This window comes from Rhinopithecus bieti, unplaced genomic scaffold (assembly GCF_001698545.2).
Source record: "Rhinopithecus bieti isolate Rb0 unplaced genomic scaffold, ASM169854v2 scaffold_37987, whole genome shotgun sequence".
Lineage (NCBI taxonomy): Eukaryota > Metazoa > Chordata > Mammalia > Primates > Cercopithecidae > Rhinopithecus > Rhinopithecus bieti.
The window spans coordinates 573,176-600,929 of NW_016815892.1; the positions used below are offsets into that span (position 1 = coordinate 573,176).

The window sequence follows — 27,754 nt, forward strand, 5'->3', positions numbered from 1 at the left end:
CTGTGATGAAAGTATTCTTAGACTGTAAACTAAATTCTACCCTGAGATGAATGTTGACTTTATAATAAATACAATAATAAAATATTCATATCTAACCTTATTTCAAGACACCTCCCAATGAATTATTTCAAAGCTTAGACAAAATAATGCAGAGATTCTTCCCCATTTAAATAGTGCAAGAAAATCCACAAAAAGGGAACAGAGCTTCCTGGACTTCTAATTTAGTGAGCAGCTATAAATAATTTATGGTAGACCATAGACCGTCTTGTTTTCTCACCACTGGGTTATCTCCCCACTTCTAATAGAAGCACTTTAACCCTATCTCTAACAAAGGTACCTTCGTCATCTAGGCTCAGTACACATTCTATAAAAGGAATCGACACTCTCCCCAGTGCCAAGAGACAGCAGTTGAGTCATCATTACTACTGAGAGCATCACATTGCCCTGGAAACCGTGACTGATTCAGAGATGGATATTTACCTCACTCTCAAATAATTAAACTTTCCTCGGATTGTTGAGAGAGGAGTACTTTATCTTTTGATCTTGAACCCGGAAGAACATAGATCTGACACTTTTTGCAGCCACCTTCCTCCATAGGAATAAACCCAACCTGAAGGAAAGCAGAACTGAAAGATGCAGAGAGACTGAAGACTGCTGATACTGTTTAAGCACCTAGACCAAGCCTTCCGAAAGTCATCACTACACTAGTCCTAACAGCCTTAAATTACCTTTGTTTATAATACCTTGAGTTAGTTTCCATCGCTTACTACCAAGAGTCCTCATATAACATTCACAGGTTTTTCAAACTACTTCATACCCATAATCACCAGAATTACTGACTTCTAAATGTCTTCTGAAAATGCCAAAGCCATCTCTTTACCTGTCTTTATATCCAAGCCCTCTGCCACGTAACTTCGCAATTCTCCCTGCTAAAAGCCAGAGGGTACTTCCCACCTCTTCACGTTGGGCTTAGCCATATGGTTTTCTTTGACCAAGGGAGTTATAATGCAATCAGGAGTCTAAAGTGGGCTTACATGATTGGTTTGCCTTCTTGGTCTTCTGTCATGGCCCCTCTCACAAGAATATGTGCTGGCTAGTATGCTGATCAAGGAATATGAAAGATGTGTGGAGAGTAGACTCAAACACCCCAGCCACTATGGTATGCTATAAAGTCATGCCAGCCAACATTTAGACCTCTAGGGGGAAAACAATTGTTTTAAGACATTAGGTTTCAGACAGCTTGTTGCTCAGAATACTCATACCCACTATAGAAAGAAGAAATTGCTCTAAATCTCTAAGAAGGTCCTTCATGATTTTCCAAGTGAAATATTAACAGGGAGTAAAGAAGGAAAGACTATCCAAACCAGAGTTCAAAGCCTAATGTCTATACTGGCCAAGCAGTTAAGTAATAACTAAGACTTAAATAGCATGTAGGACATCGCAGGCATTGTTGTACATGTATCCATTTCTTTAACCTTTACAGTAACTGTTTGAGATATGTGCTATTATCATTTTCTTGGGACAAAACTGAGGTGCAGAGAGATTAAGAAACTTGCCCCAGTCACAAAGGACTTAGGTCTTGAATCCAGGTTGTCTGTACCTCTATGCTATTAGGCTAGATTTATGTTGTTGTTAACCATGAGAAGTGATAGGGACTGTTTCTCCAGAGTCAGGCATCATCATGTTCAGCTAATTGTTACCATGTGGGATTGAGAACATTCTAAACTTTGAGAAAACAAAATTCCAGATTTTGAGAAATCTATTTTTTAAAAAAAGCATTTTAAATATTTAAATGTTTGAATGTTGAACATCATGGAAGTTAACCCTAAGCAGTATAAGCCCAGCAAAACACGTGTAAAACTAAATTTGGCTATGGCCTGTCCACCACTGATCTAAGTTTAGCAGTTCAGTCCTATTCAAGTAGCAATGTCTGGCACCTATCTCTTGAGCTTTTCTAATGTTCTCACAAGTGTGATAACAGCTTTATTTCTAATGTTACTATGAGGCAAGTAAACATGGTGCTTCTACACTGCCTTTCCCTCTAAGACTTAAGCTGCCACCAAAACTCACAGATCTGCTTTTCAAGTCCTTAATGTCACATCCAGACTTTTGCATCACCTCACATCCAGAGATTTGGGCCTGCTGCTCCTTCCACCCAGGTCATTCTTCTCCCTTTCTGTTTAAGTCCGTTTTCATGCTACTGATAGACATACCCGAGATTGGGAAGAAAAAGATTTAATTGAACTTACAGTTCCACATGGCTGGCGAGGCCTCAGAATCATGGTGGGAGGCAAAAGGCACTTCTTACATGGCAGTGGCAAGAGAAAAGGGTGATGCAAAAGTGGAAACCCCTGATAAAGAGCTTGTGAGACGTATGTACTACCACGACAGCAGTGTGGGGAAACTGCCCCCATGATTCAAATTATCTCCCACTGGGTCCCTCCCACAACACCTGGGAATTATGGGAGTAGAATTCAGGTAGAGATTTGGGTGGGGACACAGAGCCAAATCATGTCATTCTGCCCCTGGCCCCTCCAAATCTCATGTGCTCACATTTCAAAACCAGTCATGCCTTCCCACCAGTCCCCTAAAGTCTTAACTCATTCCAGCATTAACTCAAAAGTCCACAGTCCAAAGTTTCATCTGAGACATGGCAAGTCCCTTCTGCCTATGAACCTGTAAAGTCAAGCAAGCTAGTAACTTCCCAGATACAATGAGGATACAGGTATGAGGTAAATACAGCCATTCCAAATGGAAGAAATTGGCCGAAACAAAGGGGTTACAAGGCCCATGCAAGTCTCTGAATTCCAGCGGGGCAGTCAAATTCTAAAGTTCCAAAATGATCTTTGACTCCATGTCTCATATCCAGGTCATGCTTATGCAAGAGGTAGGTTCCCATAGTCTTTGGCAGCTCCACACCTGTGGTTTTGCAGGGTATAGCACCCCTCATGGCTGCTTTCACATACTGGCATTGAGTGTTTGTGGCTTTTCCAGGCACACAGTGTAAGCTGTCAGTGGATCTACCATTCTGGTGTCTGGAGGACAGTGGCCTTTGTCTCACAGTTCCACTGGGCGATACCCCAGTAGGGACTCTGTGTGGGGGCTCAGACCCCACATTTCTAGCAGAGGTTCTCCATGAGGGCCTCCTCCCCTGCAGTAAACTTGCCTGGGCATCCAGGCATTTCTATACCTCTTCTGAAATCTAGGTGGAGGTTCCCAGACCTCAATTCTTGACTTCTGTGTGCCCACAGGCTCAACACCACATGGTAGCTGCTAAGGTTTGGTGCTTGCACTCTCTGAAACCATGGGCTGAGCTGTATTTTGGTCCCTTTTAGCAATGGCTGGAGCAGCTGGGATGCAGGGCACCAAGTCTGCAGGCTGCACACAGCATGGGGACCCTGGGCCCAGCCCACGAAACCAGTTATTCTTCCTAGGCTTCTGGTTCTGTGATAGGAGGGGCTGCCATGAAAGAACTATGACATGCCTTGGGGACATTTTCCCCCATTGTCTTGAGGACTATCGTTCAGCTCCTAGTTACTTATGCAAATTTCTGCAGCTAGCTTGAATTTATCTCAAAAAACGGGTTTTTCTTTTCTTACTGCATCGTCAGGCTGAAAATTTTTTGAACTTTTATGCTGTCTCCTTTTTAAAATGAAATGCTTTTAATAGCACCCAAGTCACCTCTTGAGTGCTTTGCTGCTTAAAAATCTCTTCCATCCGATACTGTAAATCATCTCTCTTAAGTTCAAAGTTCCACAAATCTCTAGGACAGGGGCAAAATGCCGCCAGTCTCTTTGCTAAAATGCAACAAAAGTCAATTTTGCTCCAGTTCCCAACAAGTTCCTCATCTCCATCTGAGACCACCTCAGCCTGGACCTTACTGTTCATATCACTATCAGCATTTTTGTCAAAGCCATTCAACAAGTCTCTAGGAAGTTCCAAATTTTCCTACCTTCTTCTGAGCCCTCCAAACTGTTCCAACCTCTGCATGTTACCCAGTTCCAAAGTCACTTCCACATTTTTGGGTATCTTTTCAGCAGCACCCCATTCTACTGGTACGAATTTGCTGTATTAGTCCGTTTTCCCGCTGCTGATAAATATGTACCCGAGACTGGGAAGAAAAAGGTTTAATTGGACTTACAGTTCCACATGGCTGGGGAGGCCTCAGAATCATGGTGGAAGCTGAAAGACACTTCTTGCATGGTGGCAGCAAGAGAAAATGAAGAATGCAAAAATAGAAACCCCTGATAAAACCATCAGATGTTGTGAGGCCTATTCACTATCACAGTGCAGTATGGGGAAAACAGCCCCCATAATTCAAATTATTTCCCACCAGGTCCCTCCCACAACCCCTGGGAATTATGGAAGTACAATTCAAGATGAGATTTGGGTGGGGACACAGAGCCAAACGATATCACCTTCTCTTCATTAGATCTCAGTTGAAAGTCACTTCCTCCAAGGAGCCTCTGCCAGCGCTCCTCAAGAACATACTACAGAGCCCTCCTGATTAGGATTGGAGACTATACCTCACCTTGCTAGAAAGGAAGGGCCATTTGTATTTCTCAGTAGGCTAGGATCTTGGAAAGAGGTGGTAGGACTGCTCTGTTCATAAATCCTAACACGTAGTACGTACTGAGAAAACGTGTATTGGATGAAATAAAGAATGCACAAATGAAAATATGCACTTGCAACACATTTCAAGTATTACTTTCCTTAGGTCTTTACAGTCACAGACACACACACACACACACACACACACACACACAGAGAGAGAGAGAGAGAGAGAGAGAGAGAGAGAGAGACTAGTACCTAGATAAAGCAAGAGCACGATTAACTCTTTCTTCAAGGCCTGATGTACCCAGGGCCTTCCAGGTCATCCAGAACTTGAATGCATCTGGTCTTCTGCTACATTGGATAGACTTGTCTCCTGTGTCATAGCTCACATCATAGAATTTATCCTGCTGGAAGAGGTAAGATGCCTTGGCACAGTAGCATTTTTTAAGAAGATCCTTTGAAAAAGAAAGAAAGATGACAAGACTGTTCAACTTTAGAATACAACTTGATTTTGAAAGCAAACACACACATGTACACAATGTGTATATTCTACCTATGCCAAATGTACATCTCACTTTATGATTGCCTTGTGTCAGACACAATCAATGTACATTGACTTTGAGATACACGTTACCCACAGTGTTACCAAACAAAACCTCAGAGTTGACAATGCTAAAATCCATCTTCACAATTTTACTGAGCATTGAGCGGTTGAGAAGACCATGTCATTATAGCTATGACATCAAGGTGGGTCAGTTTTTCAGTATGAATAAAACTGTCTATAACTCACTTAAAGCTCTCCATTGGCAAACAAACAAAAAAAACATTTACACGTGTTATACAATTTCATAAGCAAAATAAACTAGGTTTAAAGACCTTCTTTATCATATTCATTTGAAAAGGCTAGACCCGATGTAACTCAGGGAAAAAGCCCAGGGATAAAAACCCAGTGAAAGAGCTATGGAAGATGTAAACAAGAGCCAACAAGTTTTCACTACCACAAAATGTCAGCTATAATTCCACAGGGCCTTTCGTGTTTGTCTCATGCCGGTTTTATTTGCAACCAAATTCCATCTGCATTTACTAACTTGTTATCATTAGGAAGTGGGTGATAATTTACTGTTCATCACGATTATAGGGCCTTTGCCTCAACCTCAAACCATTAAAGTTGAAGCCATGTTGGCTTCAATGTCATCTAGTGTCTACAAAAGCCAGGATTTCCTAATCAATCATTTACAGCCCTGACAACTCCCCTAAAATATTTTAGATCCTTGTGCCTCCTCAGTGGAGCCAATGTACTCAATGTCCCTGAACCACTTCATCATGTTTCTTCTATGTCTTATACCATTTGCTTGCATCTAACTCCCTATTTTATTATGATACCTGACACTTTCAACAGAATATATGCAGTCTATTTATAAGCTGTGAAGTTTACTGACACTAAACATAGCCTGCCTTCTTTCTCAGGCCTGCCCTTCCATCAGGTCCCATCTCAACTTTTTCTTCCCCTTCAGCTTCATCTGCCCATCTCGTTGGACTCAAAGGAATAACTGGTATTTGGCTGCATTTGTTGGCCTTCGTTCTATACTTTCCCCATGCAATGAGCAGTCACTACCTATATTCTCTCCTTGTGTGGTCAAGCAGGTTCTTGGGAGCAGGAATCATTTCTTATCCATCGTTACATCCATGTAGCTTAACACTGCTGGGCACAGAGCACTCTCATTAAGCTATCAAGACAATGATTCCTCTCTCAATGCCCTGACATGTAGTATGAGTAGAATAAACACAGATAGATGAACTTCTCATTTGGTGCATTTTCCAAACTTTAACAATTCAAAACTACTAGTGCTGTACAGGAAGCTACAAAAAAATCTCAGTAGACATGGGGGTCCTAGAAAATGTTTCCTTCTGATCAGAGAATGTATTAAATGTGCTTCATTTGACTAATCAGCTTGTGCTAATTAGTTGAATGAAAAGGAAATTTTGAGGTATCACATTTCAAATGAAAGCGTAAGTTTGCTGACTTAAGCAACACTGTCTTGTGTACATACTGGTCTGGATCTAAATATGTTCCGTTATCAAAAAGTATGATTTTATACTACATAAAAATTATATACCAAACATAACCAAGAATTACAATATGCCCCTCATCCAGTATCCACAATAAACTGAATATAAAACAATGATAAGTCTGGCCACTGTGACTCACACCAGTAATTCCAATGCTTTGGAGGGCCAAGGTAAGAAAATCACTTGAGGCCAGCAGTTTGCTACAAGCCTGGGCAACACGGTGAGATCTCATCTCTATAAACATAAAAATTAGTTGGGCATAGTGACACGTGCCTGTGGTTGTGGCATGTGCCTGAAGTGGGAGGATCACTTGAGCCCATGAGGTTGAGGCTGCAGTGGGCTGTGAGCACGCCACGGCTTGCCAGCCTGTACAACAGTGAGACCCTGTCTCTAGAATAATAATAATAATAGTAATAATAATAATAAACATTAGTATGCCTTCAGCCTGGTTCCGATGGGTATTCTTGAGAGATACAGGGAAAGAGTAGATTGCTCTGACCTGAACACTAAAGTAGAAAAATCCCTTAAAGTCTTAGATTTAATCATCAATATCTCTACTCTGATCACAGTTGCCACTGCTGCATCTCCCTGCCCTCAAAAGTCGGGACATTTGATTATTGTTTCCATAGCAACTACAGTCTGACCATATATTATAACACTAAAAGGCCACTGCATGTATTTTAGGGACAAATCATGCACACATATTCATTACACAGGCACACACACACTTGCATTACGATTATAAATTTACTGTCACCAACCATGAAAGATTAAAAATTCCCAAAGCAAATGAACTTTGGACATTTATTAAGCAAGTTTTAGGGGCCTATGGTAGTGATTGAAAGGGAGAGGAGGCTCATCCATTATCAGAAGACAAATTGTGTAATCATAAGCAAGTGGAGAACAAGAGAGCCAAGAAAGCAAATAGCAGAAGAAACAATTGTCCTGCAGTAGTGACAGTTAATTTCATGGCACTAAAAATTCTGCCTTGGGAAGGTTTCCTAAAGAACACCTGGCGGCTTGGGATTTACTTTATCAAAAATAAACTTTCCTCTCATATTTCACTTTGCATTTTAGTTTATGTCCTTGTATTAAAGTGGATGAGATGTCCTTTAGTTTTAAGACATCAACTAAGAGAAGATGCTCAGATCTTCGGAGAAAACATTTTAGAAATAAGTATAGTAAAATTTAAGATTGTTGAAAATAGTTATTGTGCTATCAAAGAGAAGCACCATATTTATCTTGCTCATCTTCATATACTCTTAATCCTAGCAGGACAATAAATACTAGTAATATGGCTTTCAGAGACAAGTATCCAATGAAAATTCAAATTGCTTTATATTGTGATATTAATTCAAACTCTTCTCAGGGATTAGAAGACATTTGTATTATGACTTGTACAGTGGCAAGTGGAAGAAGCTTAAGCAAAAGGGAGTCTTTTTATAGGCTTGTGTATTTAAAAATCTAGTCGTATATATAATCTTCAGGCACAGTTGAATCTGGTACTAAATAATACCGATTATCAGGAATATATCCTTTCGTCTTGTTCTATTGTAGCCTGTATTGGCCTCACTCCCTACATGGAAAGCTGGTAGGAAGACTGAAAACTGAAGCTTCCAAGTGAGATCTGTGAGCATGGAGAAAGGCTCTGTTTGGAGACAGGAAGTGATGAAGAGACAACTTCTGCTGGTGGTGCTACTTAACAAACATTCTCTTTTTGACTAACAGTTAGTCTAAGTCCTCTAGGTCTCCACCTTAACATTCATCTTTCTATAAATGCATCACCCTCTTGTAGCAAGAATCTTGCTAGTCAGTTTAGAAAGAATCCCCCATCCCAATATATCCCTTTATCTTATCAAGTTCTTCATCCTTCATACTTGTTATCTGATTATTCTAGCCTGCCTTCAGCAAGAATCTTGTCAGATGTCTAACCTGGATCCTTTTATTCCTAATGTTTTCTCAGTCATTTTCTACCCACTGACTCCCAACCTGCCCCTTGGCTATGAATCCCTACTTGTCCATGCTGTATTCAGAAGTGAGTCGGGTTATACTGTGGTCTCTTTCTCACTGCAGTAGTTCCTGAACAAAGTCTATTTTTACTACTTTACTGTCTGCTTCTAGTTTTCTTTAACATTACCCATGTAGAGACTCTTGGCCTCCCAACCTCACTATCTTATATGAACCTCTTTGTGACCAAACCTAGCAGGAAGCCAATTGGCAAAAGAGCCTGGAAAATATGGCTTTTAGGTGTCTGGCCCTTTTGCAGAGCAAAGCAGAGGAAAGTAAAGAATGGATTGGATTATACAGTAAAGAAAAGCCAATGACAAGCACAGAAACCACAACTTTTACTTTCCCTCTTTGCCTTCACAACACTAACCTAGCACATAATAATGACCAGAGCCAACATTTATTGAACTCTTACTATTTTCCAGACAATTCATATATAATAACTCACTTAAATCTCACAACCCGGTGAGATAAATTCTATTTTTGTCAACTCCATTGTACAATTTGCAACACAGCAAGTTAATTACCTAAGCTCATGTAGCTACTAGGTGATAGGGCTAGGTTTCAAACCAAAACTTAGATTCAGGGCCTGAACTCTAACCTATTATACTTTATTGCATCGACAGTGGGCACTTAAATACATGTGAAAGAGGATGCTCCATTTGGAGAGGCTGGTAAAAAGGAAAATGGCAGAAGAGAGAACACTGAGCTAGAGGTCAAAATAACTAAGATCCTGTTTCAAACTCTTATTTTTTCCTATAAACATGACTTCTGGTCTTACCACCAGTAATATCCTGTTTATAAAGCATTTTGAGATCTTGATGAATACTTGTGAATCTGGAAATATTATCCAAAATATTCACTCATTATGTGAATGAATGAATCTGTTGTAGGTTGCATATTCTCCTGACCAAGATTAGCCAAGCCATCTTTGATTTCTATAGGCCAGATCAGATTCTGTGGTCTCTTTTTGGTCAGTGATGATGTGGGTCTACTAAGTCGGGATTCTGTACACCAGCAGTCCCAGCCTTTTTTTGGCACCAGGGACCAGTGCTCATGGGAGACCATTTTTCCACAGATGTGGGGTGTGGTGTTGGGGAGATGGTTTCAGGAAGAAACTGTTCTACCTCAAATCAGGCATTAGAGTCTCATAAGCAGCACATGATCTAGATCCCTCTTATGCACAGTTCACAATCGAGTTTCATTCCTCTGAGACTCTAAGGCCAAGGCCGATCTTACGGGAGTCAGAGCTCAGGTGGGAATGCTTGCTCACTTACCACTCACCTCCTGATGTGTGGCCCGATTCCTAACAGGCCATCAACTGGTACAGGTCTGTGGCCTGGGTTGGGGGGATCCTTGCTGTACACAACAAAAATCTTTGTATTTCCTCCTTGCAATCATGTTTTTCAGCTCATCACAGAAAAGCTACCAAAAGCTCTTCCCATATAGCCTTTCCTATATTCTGTCCTATGTCACCATAAAAAAGGTCTAAACTAAATGACTTAGAAAATAGGAATATTAATCATCTTTTAATAATTCATCTAAAAATTATGTATTGAGGACCTATTACATAACAAGCACTATCATGCCAGGAGCCTGGGTATACAAGCCCATGAAGGTGCTAAGTATCTGGGTTAATATTTGTTGGCGTAATGTACAAAATCAAATTTAGGTCGCAAATAGAAGACTTGGTTGTAATCTAAAATATAAAAGTGAACTTTTAAAATGATTATGCCATCTGATACTGGCTTTATTTAGCAAACATTTGGGTACATTAATATAGGCTGAAAGCTGTGCTAGGCACTGGAGATGTAAATAAGAAAGTCACCATCCTTAAGACATTGCAGGTGGGAATAGGAGTAGAGAAAAAATAGGCCACTACTGTCCAGTGATGGAATAGGAAAAAACACAAGGCACGACAGAGCACAAAGGAGGGTCATATTCACCACCTTAGAGGTGTGAGAGATGACTTTTCAGAAGAAGCTGAGAGCTGAAAAGTGAGGGGCAGCTGGACCAATGAGAGGACAGAATTAATTGAGTATAACTGGAGCTAATTAAGGAAGTGGGCCATAGCTGGAGAGTTCAGGCTAGAAATCTTGAGTAGCCAAGTCACCAAGCATCTTAAATGCCACAATAAGAATGATTAGTGATGGAATCTTCCCAGGCTCCTGGAGATCTTACAGCTTAAACTTCATTACTAATCTGGCAGAATAAAGTAAGAATCAGCAGATGTGAATTCTGCTTTTGATTTAGTTACTTGGTGTCAGAGCTCAAAGCCTGTCACTTAACATCTTGGGCTTCATTTTTCTCATTGGCCTAATGAAAAGGCTGTTACTTGTTCTACCCATCATACATAAGTATTATGGAAATCTAAGGAACTAATGTTAACTGGGAATACTCTTTAGTCTTAAATCAAAAATATTACCCACCACTCCTCCTCTTCTGCACATTCCAGTATCCCCTGACCCCTCCCAGCTGTCACTGCCTGTTCCTCCTTTGGTTTACTTTATTCCCCCCAGGCAAGCTGCAGGACAGAACATCAGCTCTCGACTTCCTCACTGTTTATGAAATGAACATATTACAACCCTCATCCACCTTCCTTTTTAATGGAATGTATTTGCTAGTTATACAGTTATAGAAGTAGGCCGAGCTGACAGAACACATTACAAAAAATCTTGAAGCAATAAAGAGTTATCAATGCTTTACATCCTTCAAATGGAGCGGATCCTGACTTAATTAAGCTCCCATACTTGAAGTCCTTTGTAGATGCTGTGGGTCTTTACAAGTCTCAGTGTAGTTTAAATGGAAGACCCTAAAGGCATCACATAAAATTAGAATGACCCGGGGCATACGCCGGGTGGACTGAGCTAAGGGAGCCATCAATTGGCCAGGTGTAACTTGTTGAGTTTTCTCCAGTTTCCTTAAGCAAAGAGGGAAAAATGGTTATGTTAACTTCTGCATAGTTGGTGTGGGGTGGAAGGAAGAGAGTAAGCAGAGGGCACTAGAGGATGTGCGGCCGGGCGCAGTGGCTCACGCCTATAATCCCGGCACTTTGGGAGGCTGAGTTGGGTGGATCACTTGAGGTCAGGAGTTTGAGAGCAGCCTGGCCAACATGGCGAAACCCCATCTCTACTAAAAATACAAAACTCAATCAGGTATGGTGGCACATGCCTGTAGTCCCAGCTACTCGGGAGGCTGAGGCAGAAGAATCGTTTGAACCTGGGAGGTGGAGATTGCAGTGAACCGAGATTGTGCCACTACACTCCAGCCTGGGTGACAGAGGGAGACTCCATCGGGGTGGGGGAATAAAACAATGTCTTCCCCAAAAGGAAGCAAATCAGACTGAACCATGTAAAATGTCAGTGTATTAGGTTGGGCCATGAATAGTCTGACAAGGAAGAAAAGAAAGGAGGGAGGGAAAGAGCGAGGGAAGGACAGGGCAGAGAGGTGGAAAAAGGAAGAAACAAAGGATGAACAGGCCAGTCTGGCCCACGCCTGTAATCCCAGCACTTTGGGAGGCCAGGGTGGGCGGATCACTTGAGGTCAGGAGTTGGAGACCAGCCTGACCAACATGGCGAAACCCCATCTCGACTAAAAATACAAAAATTAACTGGGCGTGGTGGCACATGCCTGTAATCCCAGCTACTCGGGAGGCTGAGGCAGGAGAATTGCTTGAACCTGGGAGGCGGAGGTTGCAGTGAGCTGAGATAGCATTACTGCACTCTGGCCTGGGCGATAGAGCAGGACTCCATCTCAAAAACAAAAACAAAACCAAAACAAAATGAACAATATGAGGATATCATTTAAAGGTGAGATTTTAAGTGCTAAAGTATAGGTCAGTACAAGGCACCTGTGTAAATGGATGCATTTTGAGCTTGTGGAAACCAACAGACTATTTGGATGCCATCTAATACACAGATTCTTACATTAGCATACCACTTTTATCAATCTTTTGCCTTTTTTGTCTAAAATGCTGATGTATAAAGTTAGTAAGTGGGAAAATAACCCTCTCTTCATTTCTCTAAATGCAAGTCCACCCACTACTTTTGTCTTTCTCTGTCCTCCCCACCCCCACCCCCCATTATAAATGTTCCTTCTTTCTGACTTTCAAATGTATATAACATGTTACAAGTCCTGTGGTAAGAATGAGAGCAGGTCATCAGAATCATTTGAAACAATCTTTGCACTTAACCTTCACCTCACCCTCCTGTGTCTGTTCTTCTGTGTAACCTCTGCTTTCCTAGTCTCATGCACAGTGTGAATGAAGGATGGTGGCGTTCTACTGTAAGAACTAATCACTTATAACTGGGAATTTGCCTTCAACTTTAACCAGCGAGGACTCATTTCCTGAGTCTCTACTCACAATCTTTCTGCATTTTGCTCTATTTATATTCACCTATAATCCAAAGCAGGTATTCTTTCATTTCTGTCATCTTTAAATAGACATCTTTCATTTTTTTCCTATGGCATGTCTTTAATTCATTTCTTTACTTGGATTTATTTAGTTCATTTTCTGCTGTAGATTTTCATTCTCTGTCAGAATAGAAAATATTTAAAATCATCTGGTTTGCATACAGCTTGGAGAGAGAACTTACTTTTTATAAAGGGGAACAATTATTTTTTGAATTTGCCACCAAATCTGAATTCCTGTTTGCCTTTTCATCTGCAATTTGAGAGACTAATTGCAGACACATTGTGCTCCATTGGATGTTTCAATGTAGGAGGTTCAAATCATGATATAAAGGCTTGCTTCTATTACCAGTTCCGAATCATTTTTTGATATTGACTCAGCTATCTTGCCCATTCCAGTCATGCATTTTCCAGTCACTGGTATCGCCTATAGATCAATCTCTGCTCAAATCCTCAATTAGTTCTCCAATTCTCACTTCCTTCTCATGTTCTCTTGTACTTCCTGGAAGATGTTGTGTACAGAAGTTTGCTGATACTTTTTTGTTTTTTAATAGTTCATTTTCAGAGGTGGGATTGTAGAGAACTTTAAGTTTATATTTTTATATTACTTGGATTTACTACAAGTATATATTAAGAAAAGAGATTTTACACACATCTTTTCCTCCAAAAAAATCATTGCATAAAATTCATACTATAAGAAGAATCTCTATGCATATTCTTTGGGGAGATATACATATTTTTTGTCTTATTTCAATTTAAGGAGCATGAGGCTACAAGGAGACAACAACCTTGCTCTAATATTTTCTCAGAAATATTCTGAAGTGTATCAGATACATAATGAAGTTTGCTGATACATAAGGTGCTTGTGATTGAATTTCTGTTCCGGTGAACAGTCTGCCCCGTATTCTTCTGCCATATAGTGACATATTTGAGCTTGTACTGCCATTTTGACATCTCCTTTCCTCGAGTTTATTTTGATCTCCAGTTTCTCAAAAACTGCTGTCAGCCCTCCTCACAAACTGGTTCAGTGATCTGCCTGGTTCAAGCCGTTTCCAGAAAGTTTCTGGGTGCTGTGTGCTAGGTTTCAACAAAATGTGACTTCATCTCTTGTTTCAGTTAATTGACATAATGCTTTTAACTTCACAGCTATCTGTGAAAATATATTCTTTGAAGAAAACATCAGCATTTCAATTCATGATACTATGAAAGAAGTTTTACATGATATATATAGACAGACAGGTAAATGCAGAGATATATACAGAGAGAGATCTGTGTGTATTTTCCACCTTTGACCCTTTGGTTGATATGATCTTGAAAATCGTAAGTTGCTTTACAAAGCTGAGGTCAGTTGCTTCTTTCCTTAATACATTTGACATTTTTGTGGTGGTTCAAAATCCTCACTTTCCCACTGTATATAATGCTTTATGTAATAAGTTATCAAAGAGATCCTACAGCTCTGTCCAGCTCAAGGCAGAAGAGCAGGAGAGTGCATGTTTGTGCAGTGGGCACTACTCCCCAGGTTCCTCCTGTGAGCCCGCAGTCGTCTTTTGGCCGCACCCTCCTCTGGCTCGCCTTTCTTCTCGTTTGTCATCTTTGCTACTCTCTCTCCCAGTCACCCACAGTAGTCTCGCAGCAAAATGGGCAAAGGAAATAGCAGCCTTCCACGCAAAATGAAAGTAGAGAGGGAGGGGGAGGGACTTCCCTCCCCATCATGCTACAAGGGCGGGGCTGGAAACACCAGCCTTCTTGATAGTGGTTTACACATTACCAGCTATGAACTGCTAAGAGGTCACAGGCACTGGATCAGTTTGACATCATCTGTAAAAACCACTGACTTCTGGAATATTCTGAGCACTTAGTGTTGAGATCAAAACTCCCCTTCCAATTCCAGAAAGCCTCTTGGAAGATTCCAGAAAGCTTTAAGTTTCAGGGCTGCAGACCTGTTAGGGATTTTCAGAGAACTGCTAGCATACTTTAGTGCAAGATCTGAGATATTTTCTCCCAGAGTGTAAATCTTCCTTAAATACCCCTAACTAAGGGTTAGAATGAGCTGCTTAGAAAATGAGGAGACTGAACTAAAAGATATTTTTAGAAATGCAACTTAATAATTTTAAACCATAACGCTGCCTACAAGAGAGGAAAGTTGGACTCAGTTTCTTAGAGAATGTGTAAGTGCCTCTATAAATAGGTAAGAAATATTTGATAGTGCAGAGATCACTTGGCAATACCTCTGCATGTCCTACAAGCATTTAAAAATAGTACAATCGGGCTTCTCTCTTGGGACAGATGGAGATTTTTTAATTTTCCCTAGGCAACAATCAACATACCTTCTCTATTAAAGATAATCTAAAACAGTGTTTATCAAACTCTGACTACAACTCACAGTAAGAAATTATTTTTAAATAGTGACACAGTATCCACCCTACTACACATGAAACTGAAAGAAAAATTTCATGGAATAGTACACATTACCACATGGAGTGCGTACTGATTTTTTTCTATTTCAGTCTGTTCATTAAAAGGAATAAAAAAAAAAGCTGGCATGACTTACAATTGACTGTGTAACTCAAGAACAATTAGTACAGTAATTGTTAACCCTGGATAACATTAGAATCATCTGTTGTTGTTTTTCCCCCCAAAAAATAACATTGCAGGGTTCCTACTCCAGGCCACAGAACCAGAATTTTCCATGTTAAGTAAGGGCAATGTTACTGTTTAAAATGTTTCCCAGGTGATGCTAAGGTGCAGCCAGGATTGGAAACCACTGCTCTGATGGGTCTTGATCTCACGTTGAAAAATCCTGATCTAGAAGTTTCAGGTGAATATTACATTCATGTTGGGACTAGAGAAGTCTGAAGTGTTGAGTTTTTCTGATAACATATAAACTAGGGGGATTATCTAACTTATTTTTTGCTACTAGTGCTCATTATAAGAGTTTCATTTGTGTGTGAATACAAGAGAAGAATGGCTTTATTCCATGTAACCCAAAGAGAATATGGGTTGTGTACTGTCCATGCTGAAGTCTTAATCAGTGGGAGAAAAAACGAAGCTCCAAACTATAAAACCTATGTCCATGGGCTACAGCATGGATGAAATGTGCAAAAAAACCAAGAACCTTAACCTGTTCAACCTTTTGCTTTGCCGTGTATATTAGTCTGTTTTCATGCTGCTGATAGATATATCAGAGACTGGCCAATTTACAAAAGAAGTTTAATGAACTTATAGTTCCACATGGCTGGGGAGGCCTTACAATCATGGTGGAAGGTGAAAGGCACATCTCACATGGCAACACACAAGAGAACTTGTGCAGAGAAACTCCCTTTTCTAAAATCATCAGATCTTGAGAGACTATTATGAGAATAGCATGGGAAAGACCTGCCCCCATGATTCAGCTGCTTCCCACTGGGTCCCTCCCACAACAAAAACGAACTGTGGGAGCTACAACTAAAAATGAGATTCGGGTGGGGACACAGGCAAACCATATCACTGTTATTGTGATATGGAAGAAAAACCATTTGTTTTCAGAAGCTAGTATCAACGTATAGGAGAACTTGGCTCACTTGGCTCTGATAGGAAGAACTGCGATCCTTCCTCTTCCTGTATTACTGCTAACTCTGAGTTTCTGGGATCCATTTGAGACCCTACTTTGTTACAAAAGGGATTTAAGGTAGCCTACAATATGGTGGGATTGGGAGAGGACAGGAGGAAGGAGAGATAAGAGATAGGAGAAGTGAGGGAGGTAGTGTAGATGGGGGAAGAAGAGAAGGAGGGGGAAATAATAGGGGGAGAATGTGGAACAGGAGAATAAATGAGGTTCAAAGCCAAGAGAAAATGCAATGAGGAAGCCTGGCATGTCTGCGCACACAAGGCACATGAGAAGGGAGACAAAAGACGAGAGATTACAGAATTTGGCAAATGTTTGGCATATCTAGTTAACTGACGCATAGTGTAGCAAAGGCATTCAGTAGTCATTTGCTGCTTCTGAACTTTGGGTATTTACTGTGTAACTGTCAACTACATCACCTTGCTTCATCATATAACATTTTCATTTCTCTGCAAATTGAGGATAATATTGCACTGCAGCCCACCACCTTGGAGATATTTGGATTATTTGTGGCATGATGTGTAAGTAAATGCCTGAAAAAATATATTAACACAGGACGTTTTTCTTCAGTCTAGATGGATTAATTGCATCTCTCTAAAATAGGTAGACAGATGTCTAGAAATGTTCTTTCAAGTTGGACAAAACAGACACAGAGTGAGTGTGCTGCTTTGGACTGAGGCTAGAAGAGCAATTGCTTCACCAAGAGCATAATACTTAACAAAATCAATCTATGTCCCCAGCTTATTGTGATGCTGTCAACAAAGGCACGGTTCCTTCTCAAATGGAATTTTACATTTGAATTTTACCTTTAGCAGTAAGGCCTGTGGCCTACATTTCTTGGATTTCCAGCATTCTTGAGAGTTCTGGCCTCTGAGGCCTGAAGTACAGGTAGGAGATTGATATCACAGAAAGGAAATGCTATGCAGGAAGGCGAGTTCTGAAACACAAGTTTCCTGTTCTTCTTTATACAAATCCCATTGAAGATTTGTGGGACATTACTGACATTACCATCACCACGAGCAGTCCTATTTAAAACTATCCTTAAATGCCAGTTAAAAATTTAGGAAGTACTTGGTAGAACCTTTTGGATACAACAAAAGATGTAGTGGACAATAACATTTTTTTTAAAGGACTTATAAACTACAGAAATGTGCTAAAATGACAAATGTTTCCACTATACTAATGGATATTTGTTCATACAGAAGAGCCTGTGCATTTGCATGTGGCTTACTCAACATAGACATAACAAGGAAAAGAAATTATTTGCTGTGTGCTTACTACCTGGTTAACAATGCATTGCACATGTTTGAACATTATTTAATGTTATAGTCATTTTTCAAAACAGAAGGTGTCTTCATTATACAGATAAAAGCATCAAGGTTCAGAAAGGTTAAATGACTTCTCAAAGTCACACAAGGCAGTCCCAAGCAGTGGAATAATTTAAATACAAATCTTGCTGGGTATTCAAGGTCCATATGTTACCCACCGAGAAATATTTAATACCAGAATTTCCCAGTTCAAACTATAGCCTTGAAGACTGGGTAAAGCAAACCCGCATAGCTGGATGTTCTAAAACAAGGATCAGCAAGTGATTCCATCTTATACATCCTATATAGGATAGATAGAATCTTATCTGTATAGGGCCAGGTAGTAAATACTTTCAGGTTTGCAAGCCACATGATCTCTATCACAACCACTCAACTCTATGGTAGTAGCATGAAAACAGCCATAGAGAATATTTAAATGAGCATGAATGACTGTTCTCTAATAAAACTTCATAAGAACAGGTGACAGGTCAGGTTTAACCCAAGGGCCATGATTTTTAGACCCCTGCTTTAAGACATTCTAGTGAAGAGACACTCCTTAAGTCATTTCCAAATTTGTAGAGGCAGAAAAGTTAAACATTTACATGAAAGCTGCAAAACCAGAGACATTTTCTTGATTAAAAAAAAAGGAATAAGAGTTCGAGACCAGCCTGGCCAACACAGTGAGACCCTGTCTCGACTAAAATTAGCTGGGCATGGTAGCGGGTACCTGTAATCCCAGCTGCTTGGAAGACTGAGGCAGGAGAATCGCTTGAACCTGGGAGACCAAAGGTTGCAGTGAGCCGAGATTGTGCACTCCAACCTGGGCAACAGAGCCAGACTCTCAAAAAAAAAAACTTTTTTCATTAAGACAAATTTTAATCCCTTTTACACAGTAAATATTTAGCCACTAAAAGAGATACTTAAACTGGGAAATAAAACGGCCATGGTTTATTTTCCTTTCTGGATTTGAGAAACATTCTACACAATTCCCATAGAGAATGACATTTGAAAATCAAGACCCATACTGGCTTATAATTTCTAATTTTCATTGTTCCCCCAATACCCCAAGAAGAAAAATACTCTGTGATGAAACTGGTTAAATTTGGGTTCATTTTCTGTTTTACTGCAAATAGGAAGTGGAAGCTACCAGTAAAGGAGCAAAAAAGGAGGCAGGGAGGGAAAGTAGACAGGTCTCCCTGGTCGGTTAAAAGGAGGGATATGTGATGACGTTTACGATTCTCTGGCACAATCCTAGGTCTCTAGGTGTGAGAATTATAGTTTCCAAACCAAACAAGAAAAGCGTTGTCTGACAAATTGCACATGTCCCGAAGGGAACAAGAGAACTAGATGTATTTAGAACAACCATGACTGCAAATCCAGGGGAGAGAGTGACTATATCTACAGAATTTCTGTACAACCTTGGCTGAAAGAGGGAAAGTGTAATGAGAAAAACCTACAGGCAAGAGTCTGGGGACCGAATTGAGTTAGGTGGAGATTCATAGGTCAGTTTAATCAGACTGACTGTGGAAATGAGTTAGAATTAGCAAAATCATCAGCATTACTACTTCATCTTGTATAGGTTCCAAAGGGGATTAGACAAGCAGGTTTTGTCTTTCTAAATCAACGTTTTCTATTTCTGTACATTATTATGGCTTTAAAATTCAGTTTTAGGCAGGAAATAGGGTTGATCCATTACCTGCCATCTTGTTTTAGGCACACATAAGCTATGTGGTTAAAAGCATGGATTGTGGACTCGGCGTGACTGACTGAATCCCACTTCCATCCTTGATGAGCTTCATGGAAGGCTGTGAGCATGTTATGCTTTCTGTACTCAGGTTCCTCATCTGTACAGTGGGAAGGGAAATAGTCCCTACCTCATGGGATTGATATGTGGATTTGATGGGTTACTATATTTATCCACTTGTTTTAACTGTTTATGGAACTTGTCAGGCCTGTACTGGACATGAGGAACAGGCAGGGAGCCTCTATTTCAATATAGATGAGAGGCTAATGGCTCCACCATTAGAGGAATTTGCGATATGTACTGAACAAATGCTTGGCTAGAGAGGAGGCCACTAAAGGGTCCTGGAAAGCAGAAAGACCGCCTAGAAGAGTTGAGGCTTGAGCTGTGTTTCATGGGAGAAACCGTAGGACTCAAGTAGGCAAAGAAGAGAGTATCTGGTTTTCCACAGAGGGAACAACTTGCCTGTAGGAAAATAAATGCATTCTAAACATGATGTTTAAATCCCTCCATATGTTACCTGAAATTGCTTCCAAGCCTCATCTCCCAGTACATCGTTCCCCAGTCCCCGATACCCACATGTCATTGTCCAGATCTGACTTTGCTCTCCCCAAGACCATAGATTTTTAATCTTTTTTTCTTTTCTTTCCTTTTCTTGTTTCTCTTTTTTTTTTTTTTTTTTTTTTTTTTTTTTGAGACAGCTCTTACTCAGGCTGGAGTGCAGTGGTGTGATCTTGGCTCAATGCAACCTCCGCCTCCCGCGTTCAAGTGATTCTCCTGCCTCAGCCTCCCGAGTAGCTGGGACTACAGGTACATGCCACCATCCCTGGCTACTTTTTGTATTTTTGGTAGAGACAGGATTTCACCATGTTGGCCAGGCTGGTCTTGAACTCCTGACCTCATGTAATCCGCCCACCTCAGCCTTTCAAAGTGCTGGGATTATAGGCATGAGCTACCACGCCCGCCCACATATTCTTAATTTGACAGTTCAGTGCTTGTCAGAAATCGGGGATAACTGTATTTTACAGCATCTTAGGGTGAAGGGTACCACACCCTATTCCTATCCCATATCCAATCACTGATGTAGTCCCCACGCCTATCACTGTTCAGCATACCCTCTAAAAAGTCACCATGGGCTGACATACAGTGCCCACACCCCAGTGACCTAAAATGAACCATAGACGCTTTCCTCCTCCCCTGCCTTACAAAATCCGTGAACCCATTACAATGATGAGTGACAGTATATCTTCTCTCTAGTCTCATGTAGCCTGGCATGCATGTCTGTTTTTGGTTCTAAATAATTATAAATGTCTTGAATGTACGTGACAACCTTTCTCAAAATTGTCTAAAGCTATAGAAGCATTGAGAAAAATAAATCTCCATACAGGGAGAGTTAAACTCCATGATTTCATACTAATTTATTGTTGTATTGTAAATCCAATATCAGATTCTAGAATATACTTAAGATTCCAGCTCCGTGAAATTAACCTTGCCACTAATCATGGGTGAGTCATTTCCTCAATCACAAGCTTTTTAAACAAAGACATTTGAAGAACTCTACTTCTCTAGAGATTTTCCTTTTAGATTTCAACTGAACCTTTTACATGAAGGGGCCCTATATCTTTTGAAATTGGGAGATGAAATCTATTAGAGCGGCTAACCCTCTAACGCTTGATGTTGCTACCTCACAGGCAGAAAACAATCTTTTCCTTATTACATGTAAATTTCTGGTTCACACTAGCTTTGAAAACAGCTATGTATTTCATCGCATTTCATTCCCCCTCTGGCAAGTTGGATATTGAAATGGCATAAAGATTCTGACAGTGCTCTAAATGAATGCACCAGTATTTCTATAACTGGATGTCAAGGGTTTAATCTACACTTTGGTGCTAAGACTGAAAATAAAACAGAAGAATACTATTTCAAGGTAAGACCAAAAGAACATATAATAGCCACATGTGCTACTCCATGACAAGGGCATAATGAAATGTACTGGGAAGAGAGTAGCCTTATAAAGGAGAAGTGGTAAACTTCTTTCTGATAACTGCTATGGAACTGGAGATGGGAAAGATACAATTCTCGGTTTTTTTTTGTTTTGTTTTGTTTTTTAGTTTCTGGACTACTTTTAAAAATCAGCAATCCACTAGTAAATTGTCACAGCAAGGCATGGAAGATGTTCATTGTAGACACAATTTAGCCTCCTTGCCCAGTTCACACTGACCCCTTACTTCCCCTCTCATCTATAGAGATGGGCATAATGAACCCTCGCTCCATCCCGCTGCCCCACCAATTGGACCAGAGGCTAAGAAGACTAGAAATGTGGAATTAACACTGAGATATTCTAATTTAGCTTTGCTGGTCTCTTGGGCAGAGATGTAAACATTATACTGTGGAGGTGCCATATTTTTCCTGTCATGAGAACTTAAAAGCAAATATAATTGTTAGAAGTTTTAAAATTCTTTTTTTTATTTTGGTATTATATATCTACAATAATAAATTATGTACCTACATTCAAAAAAGTTTTAAAATTATATCACTTTGGATGTATACAAAGGGAACTTTATTTTTCTTGAAAACATTTCTGATTTGGAGCCACCATTACTTCTAATGCATAATATTTAGTCTGGTCACTTCCAGAAAAACTCAAATTGACCAGTCAGACCATTCAGAAATAAGACATAGTTGATCAAGAATTTTTTTTTTTCTGAGGGTAATTTCTTCCTCCTCTTGTTCTCTATTTCATGTTGTTGTGAATTTCTCAAATGCTGTTGAGAAGAGCTGCCAGTTAAAATACAAAATACCCCCATTAAATTTGAATTTCAAACACGTTATAAATTTACAAAAACCATTAATATAAGTATGTCCGATGTCACATTTGGGATATACTTAAACTAAAATATTGTTGAATGAAAATCAAATTTAACTGAGCCTCCTGTGTTTTTATTTACTGAATCTGGCAACCCTATACTGAGGTGTGAAATCTGCTTGTCCAGTTTGGTCACTGCAGTCGTGTGTTGAGCTCCGCCCTTAGCTCATCCCAAGATGGTCTTCCCACCTTCCTGCTTATGCCTGAAGATCTCCCATGGCCTCTGAATGTCAGATCACTTGAGGCCTGCTTCTTGCTTCATGCTCCTATTTCCAGGCGTCTTTCTGTCTTGTTCATGTTCAGTCACTTTTGGATGATCCTCCATACCAGCCACTCCGAAGCCTGCAGGAACACAGGGGGCTACCCCAGGCACTCTAATGCCTAGATAAAGGGCCATCTCTAGTTTCTGCTTGACCATATTGACATGGGAGATGGAGGGGGAGGCTTCCCGCATTGAGTTTCACGTAGAATTTGAGCTGACAGGAAAGAACCTATTATTCTTTCATTTACAGGGAGGTTCTATTCTTTCTTGGTGCCCTGGATTTACACTTATACTTAAGAATTGCTTTCTCTTCAGAGAGGCCTCTTCCCTCCCCAACTCTGAAGCCTGTTTATCTACTTGGGAAAGAGGGTGTGAATTAAAAATGGTTTTTTGTATCAGATATCCTTCCAAGAATAACTATGGAGTGTAAAAGGTAAAAATTTGTCACTCTTTATCTCTGGTTTCATTCTGATCATTATCTGAGTACAATAAAAACCAGAATTTCATAACACATCTTAAGCACTTGGGAGATTAAAATCACTATTATAAATCAGTCTTTGCTCAGAGTAAACTAACATGGTTATTATAGATTAATTGGAAAATAATTTAGAGGAGAGCACTCCAAAATGGAACTTAAGGAGCTGAGCCAAAACTGCCCTCAAATGTAAAACAGCATTCTTACAGAACAAAAACATAAATCAGGAGAAATGGAATATTAATTACATAAATTTAATAAGGACATGAAAAATGCAAAAAGTGATTCCTCATAGAAAATAAGATAAGTAATCAGGGAAAATTTTTTAATTAAAATTAAGATTTCAGGCAGGAATACAAGACAAAATGAGATAAAATAAAGACATGGCATCAGTTATGCTTTGAAAACCTTAGTAAAATATATTTGAGAAAATATTGAACTCAACTACAGCAGAAAATTATTAATAGTTCAATGAAAATTTAAAAACTGAACACAATTATCCACCCCAAAACTTCTGAGCAAGAGTTTTATTACATTTCCTGAACATTTCTAAAAACCGATGTCTGTTGTTGAAATTTTTTTAACAAAAGACATTTTAAAACTGTACTCAAAATACTATCCAACCAAGATAGAACACAAAGAATAGATTGATCACATGTACATGGAGGCAAAAATCATCCACTATATTAAAATAATTTAATGTAATAAAATGAGGTGAATCAGTAATATAAAAAAATCTATTAACATAAATTTAATTTTGTTTAAGGAGTAAATTGATAGAATTGCCTTATTTGATAATAGAAAGATATATGGTAAAACTCAATACTAGATAATTTCTCAATATTAAGCATATATAAGTTAAGGCAACTTCAATAAAATTACAATGACAAGAATGTCTTCTGTTTACTATTACTGAACATATTTTTGAAAATTCTATCAGTGCATTATAATTGTAACCAATATGAAGCTTAGATATTAGAATAAAAAATGACAATTTATACTGATATTCTCTTGCATTTCTAAGAATATGATTATAACTTAAAATCTCTCAGAATCAATTAGCTAGCGATCTGGTAAAGTAGTTAAATATAAGTAAATATTTCAAAAGTTTTTCTTACATCAGCCTTAGCAGTTAGAAGGTTTAAAAAACAAAACATAATAATATAAAATGTATAAATAATCCTAGCAAAACATATGCAGGGTCCTCTATTAGAAAAGCCATTACAACTGAAATACTTACAGGTAAACTGATAATGTTTTTTTTTTTTTTTTTTTTTTTAATACACAGGCAAGAGGGGGAAGTAGATATGAAACTTCTCATGAATTGATCCTTGCTAAAAACCATGTGATGGGTTCATGGAAGTTCATCTCTACCTTTGTACATATTTGAAATTTATAACAAAAAGTTAAAAAGAACCTTGGTGTGAAATAAATGAGGTGTGAATAAATATTACTAGGTTGGAAGGCTAAAATCATAAAAAGATGTTAAGTCTTCTGAAATTAACGTGTAGGTTTAATATAAACCTTAGGAAAACTCCCCAGTGGAAGTTTTTTAAACTTAAGTTTTTGAAAACTGTTTGGAAGAATAAATAGATAAGTCATTTTGTAAAAGAGTGAATATAGACTTACTCTACTAGATGAAATATATTCTGAAGCTATAATGATTACAGCAAGATGGACTTGCAAAACAATCAACAGCCATTTGATCCAATGAATGGGATTATTTCAGAAATGTAATATCAAGTTATATTCATGCCTTACCCAGTCTTCTGACCCTTAATTAAAATTCCTCTACTTTTCTCCTCCAGTTTATGCACTAATGCTGTTTTTTACAAATTATTTTCATTTTAGACTATTTCACATTTCCTCTAGTTGATATGCAGGTTTTGTACAATATTGGGTTTCATTTGGTACATATAATGGGATAATTTGCTCATACGAAAATCTGGTATCACTTGGAGACTTTCTCTATAGATGAATAGTTAACGTGTTTCACAAAAAGATGACAAAATTCCACAAGAAAAATTAGATGGCTGGATGATATTTCCAAGTACCAATATTTCCTAATTGAACAAGACAGGTTTAGCTTCCCATGTTTCTGACAGTCACTGATTACCCCAGTAACTACAGTTGTAAGAAGTATCTGGATGGGGGAGGAGGTGTTGCAAATTTTGTAATAGGAAGAAAGCTTCTAAAAACATATGCGGACTTTCATGTAATGCACACCGCTGAACTTGGCTGAAGGTGCTGAATTAGCTGCTTTCGTGGTAATGATGGCTGTGAATAAAGAAATACTCTCAAGCTTCTTTAAACCCAAGGAGACTTTTTTTAGATCATAAGAACGGGTAGAAGTGGATAAAGAAAGCAAGATGCTGGTTATATAAGCAAAATATATTAATTTATACTTAGCATAGACATATATTAACATGCATCTCAAGAAAATTTTAAATGATTTAATATTGGCTGGTGTTTTACAAGTAATTTGTGTTCTTAATTATGCTTGACTCTGATAGTGTGATCATATATTACTTTTAAAATATGGAAAGAAAATACCAGTAACTGATATTTTAAGTCACCTCTACTGCAACAGTTTCAGCCTTTTCAGCAGTGTTCTCTTATTTTATCTACATTCTCCAACTCCTTTTTAACCATTACATAACTAAAGAATAGTATATGTTAATTGTTTGCTTAAAATGTTTTTCTTATTAACCCTTGAGTTAACTTAGGGTAGGGAGCATGTCTTATTCACTGAACACATAGTAGTCTCGACATATTTTCAGGTTGAATGAAAGACTGAATAAACAAATGCTTATTTCCAGTGGCAGTACTGAACAGCTGCTAATTACTAAAAATCCAAAATGTGGTACATATCAATTCTAATAAAGGAATAGATGAATTGGAGTCCCTCCCACTGAAGACAGCCAGGAATCCTGGAACAAAATATAAAAACTGCATCTAATGAAAAGCCTAGCAGACCTCCACAAGACAGGGATAAACTGCTGGAGGTACAAAGATGGAAAGGGAACTCAAGGAGGTGAGCTAGAGACGTTCGTACTCCAGGACATTTTCAGAGCTGGGGAGGACAGTCAAGACAAGAACCAGAATGATGAGAAGGGAGGGAACAAAGATTGAGGTCCTATGTCCACCAAGTTTGGAGACCTGGAGTGTTATCAATTCTCACCACCAGATATCCTAAAGGGTTCAGAAAACAAAATTCAAAAGTGTTCATTGTCATTAAGGCCAAGAAAGAAATCCCTTTTCTTGTTTGGGACCCAAAGATCTCCACCATGAAATGGAGGTGCAGGCTATACCTCGAAGATCCAGAAAAAATATCAAACATTGGTCCTAAACTGCCAGTTCCCTCAGATGCTCATAAAAATGAAAATAGAGGTTCCATTTTTATAAAGAAAGATCACTTCAGGTCTCAAATTATTCCTAAGGGTAACTTTTCAAATAAAATATTAAGTAAGCCACCAAGGATTATAAGGTAGCTCTCTAGACAATATGAGAGCCAGGAATCACAGACACAAGAAATAATGGTAATAACACCAAAGGGAAACTAGATATTGAAGTTAACAAAAGAGATGGGAAATATGCTTACAGTGTTCAAGCAGATAAAAACTAATCTTAGAAACATCCAGAACCTAGAGAAGACAGTATATAGGTAAAAAAACAATCTATTAGAAATTATAAAGCTAGAAAGACAGTATCAAAATAACTCAGACAGCTTTAGTAGCAGATTAGCTAAAATTAGAGAATTTCAAGATAGGTCAGAAGAAACTGTACACAATGAAACATGGAAAGACAATTATGGAACATATAAAATAGAAAAAAAAGGAACAGGCTTAATATATATTTAATTGATGTGCCAGAAAAAGAGAGAAATGGAAGCAAAATTTGACTCCCTGAAATATTTTGACCATGAAACAACAAAGCTAGAAAGCCTAATTAGAATTATCAGGTATGTTTTAAGATATCTTCCTTGGAAACAATCAACATGACCACTAAAATTGTACAAAGAAAAGCAAATAGAATGATTTATTCCAAGAACTCAAAAGGGCCTCAAGTATCTTATCAGAGTTGTGGTAAAAGAGAAGGCCTTAAACTAGCACAGGAACAGAAAACCAAACACCACAAGTTTTCACTCATAAGTGGGAGAGAAACAATGAGAATACATGGACACAGGGAGGGGAACATCACACACCAGGGCCTGTCTGAGAGCATTACAACAAATCCCTAATGCATGCGAGGCTTAAAACCTAGATGACGGGTTGACAGGTGCAGCAAGCCACCATGGCACATGTGTACCTATTTAACAAACCTGTACGCTTAGCACACATATCCCAGAACTTAAAAAGAGAAGGCCTTGTTGCCACGAGTTAATAGTAAAATAAAAGGCAAAAAGGCAGATACTTGCAATCCTTTAAAAATAGTGAAACCAAATTTTAGCCTACCCGA

The 27,754-nt window shown here is 38.9% G+C and overlaps 1 protein-coding gene across 1 annotated transcript in view; it reads right to left on the minus strand.

Moving 5' to 3' along the window:
* Window positions 1-27,754, minus strand: part of GADL1 (GAD like acidic amino acid decarboxylase 1) — a 167,566-nt gene that overhangs the window by 70,848 nt on the left and 68,964 nt on the right. The window contains exon 12 of the mRNA XM_017854110.1: window positions 4,810-5,009. Coding sequence (XP_017709599.1) covers window positions 4,810-5,009 — 200 coding nt within the window. The remainder of the gene's footprint in view (window positions 1-4,809; window positions 5,010-27,754) is intronic.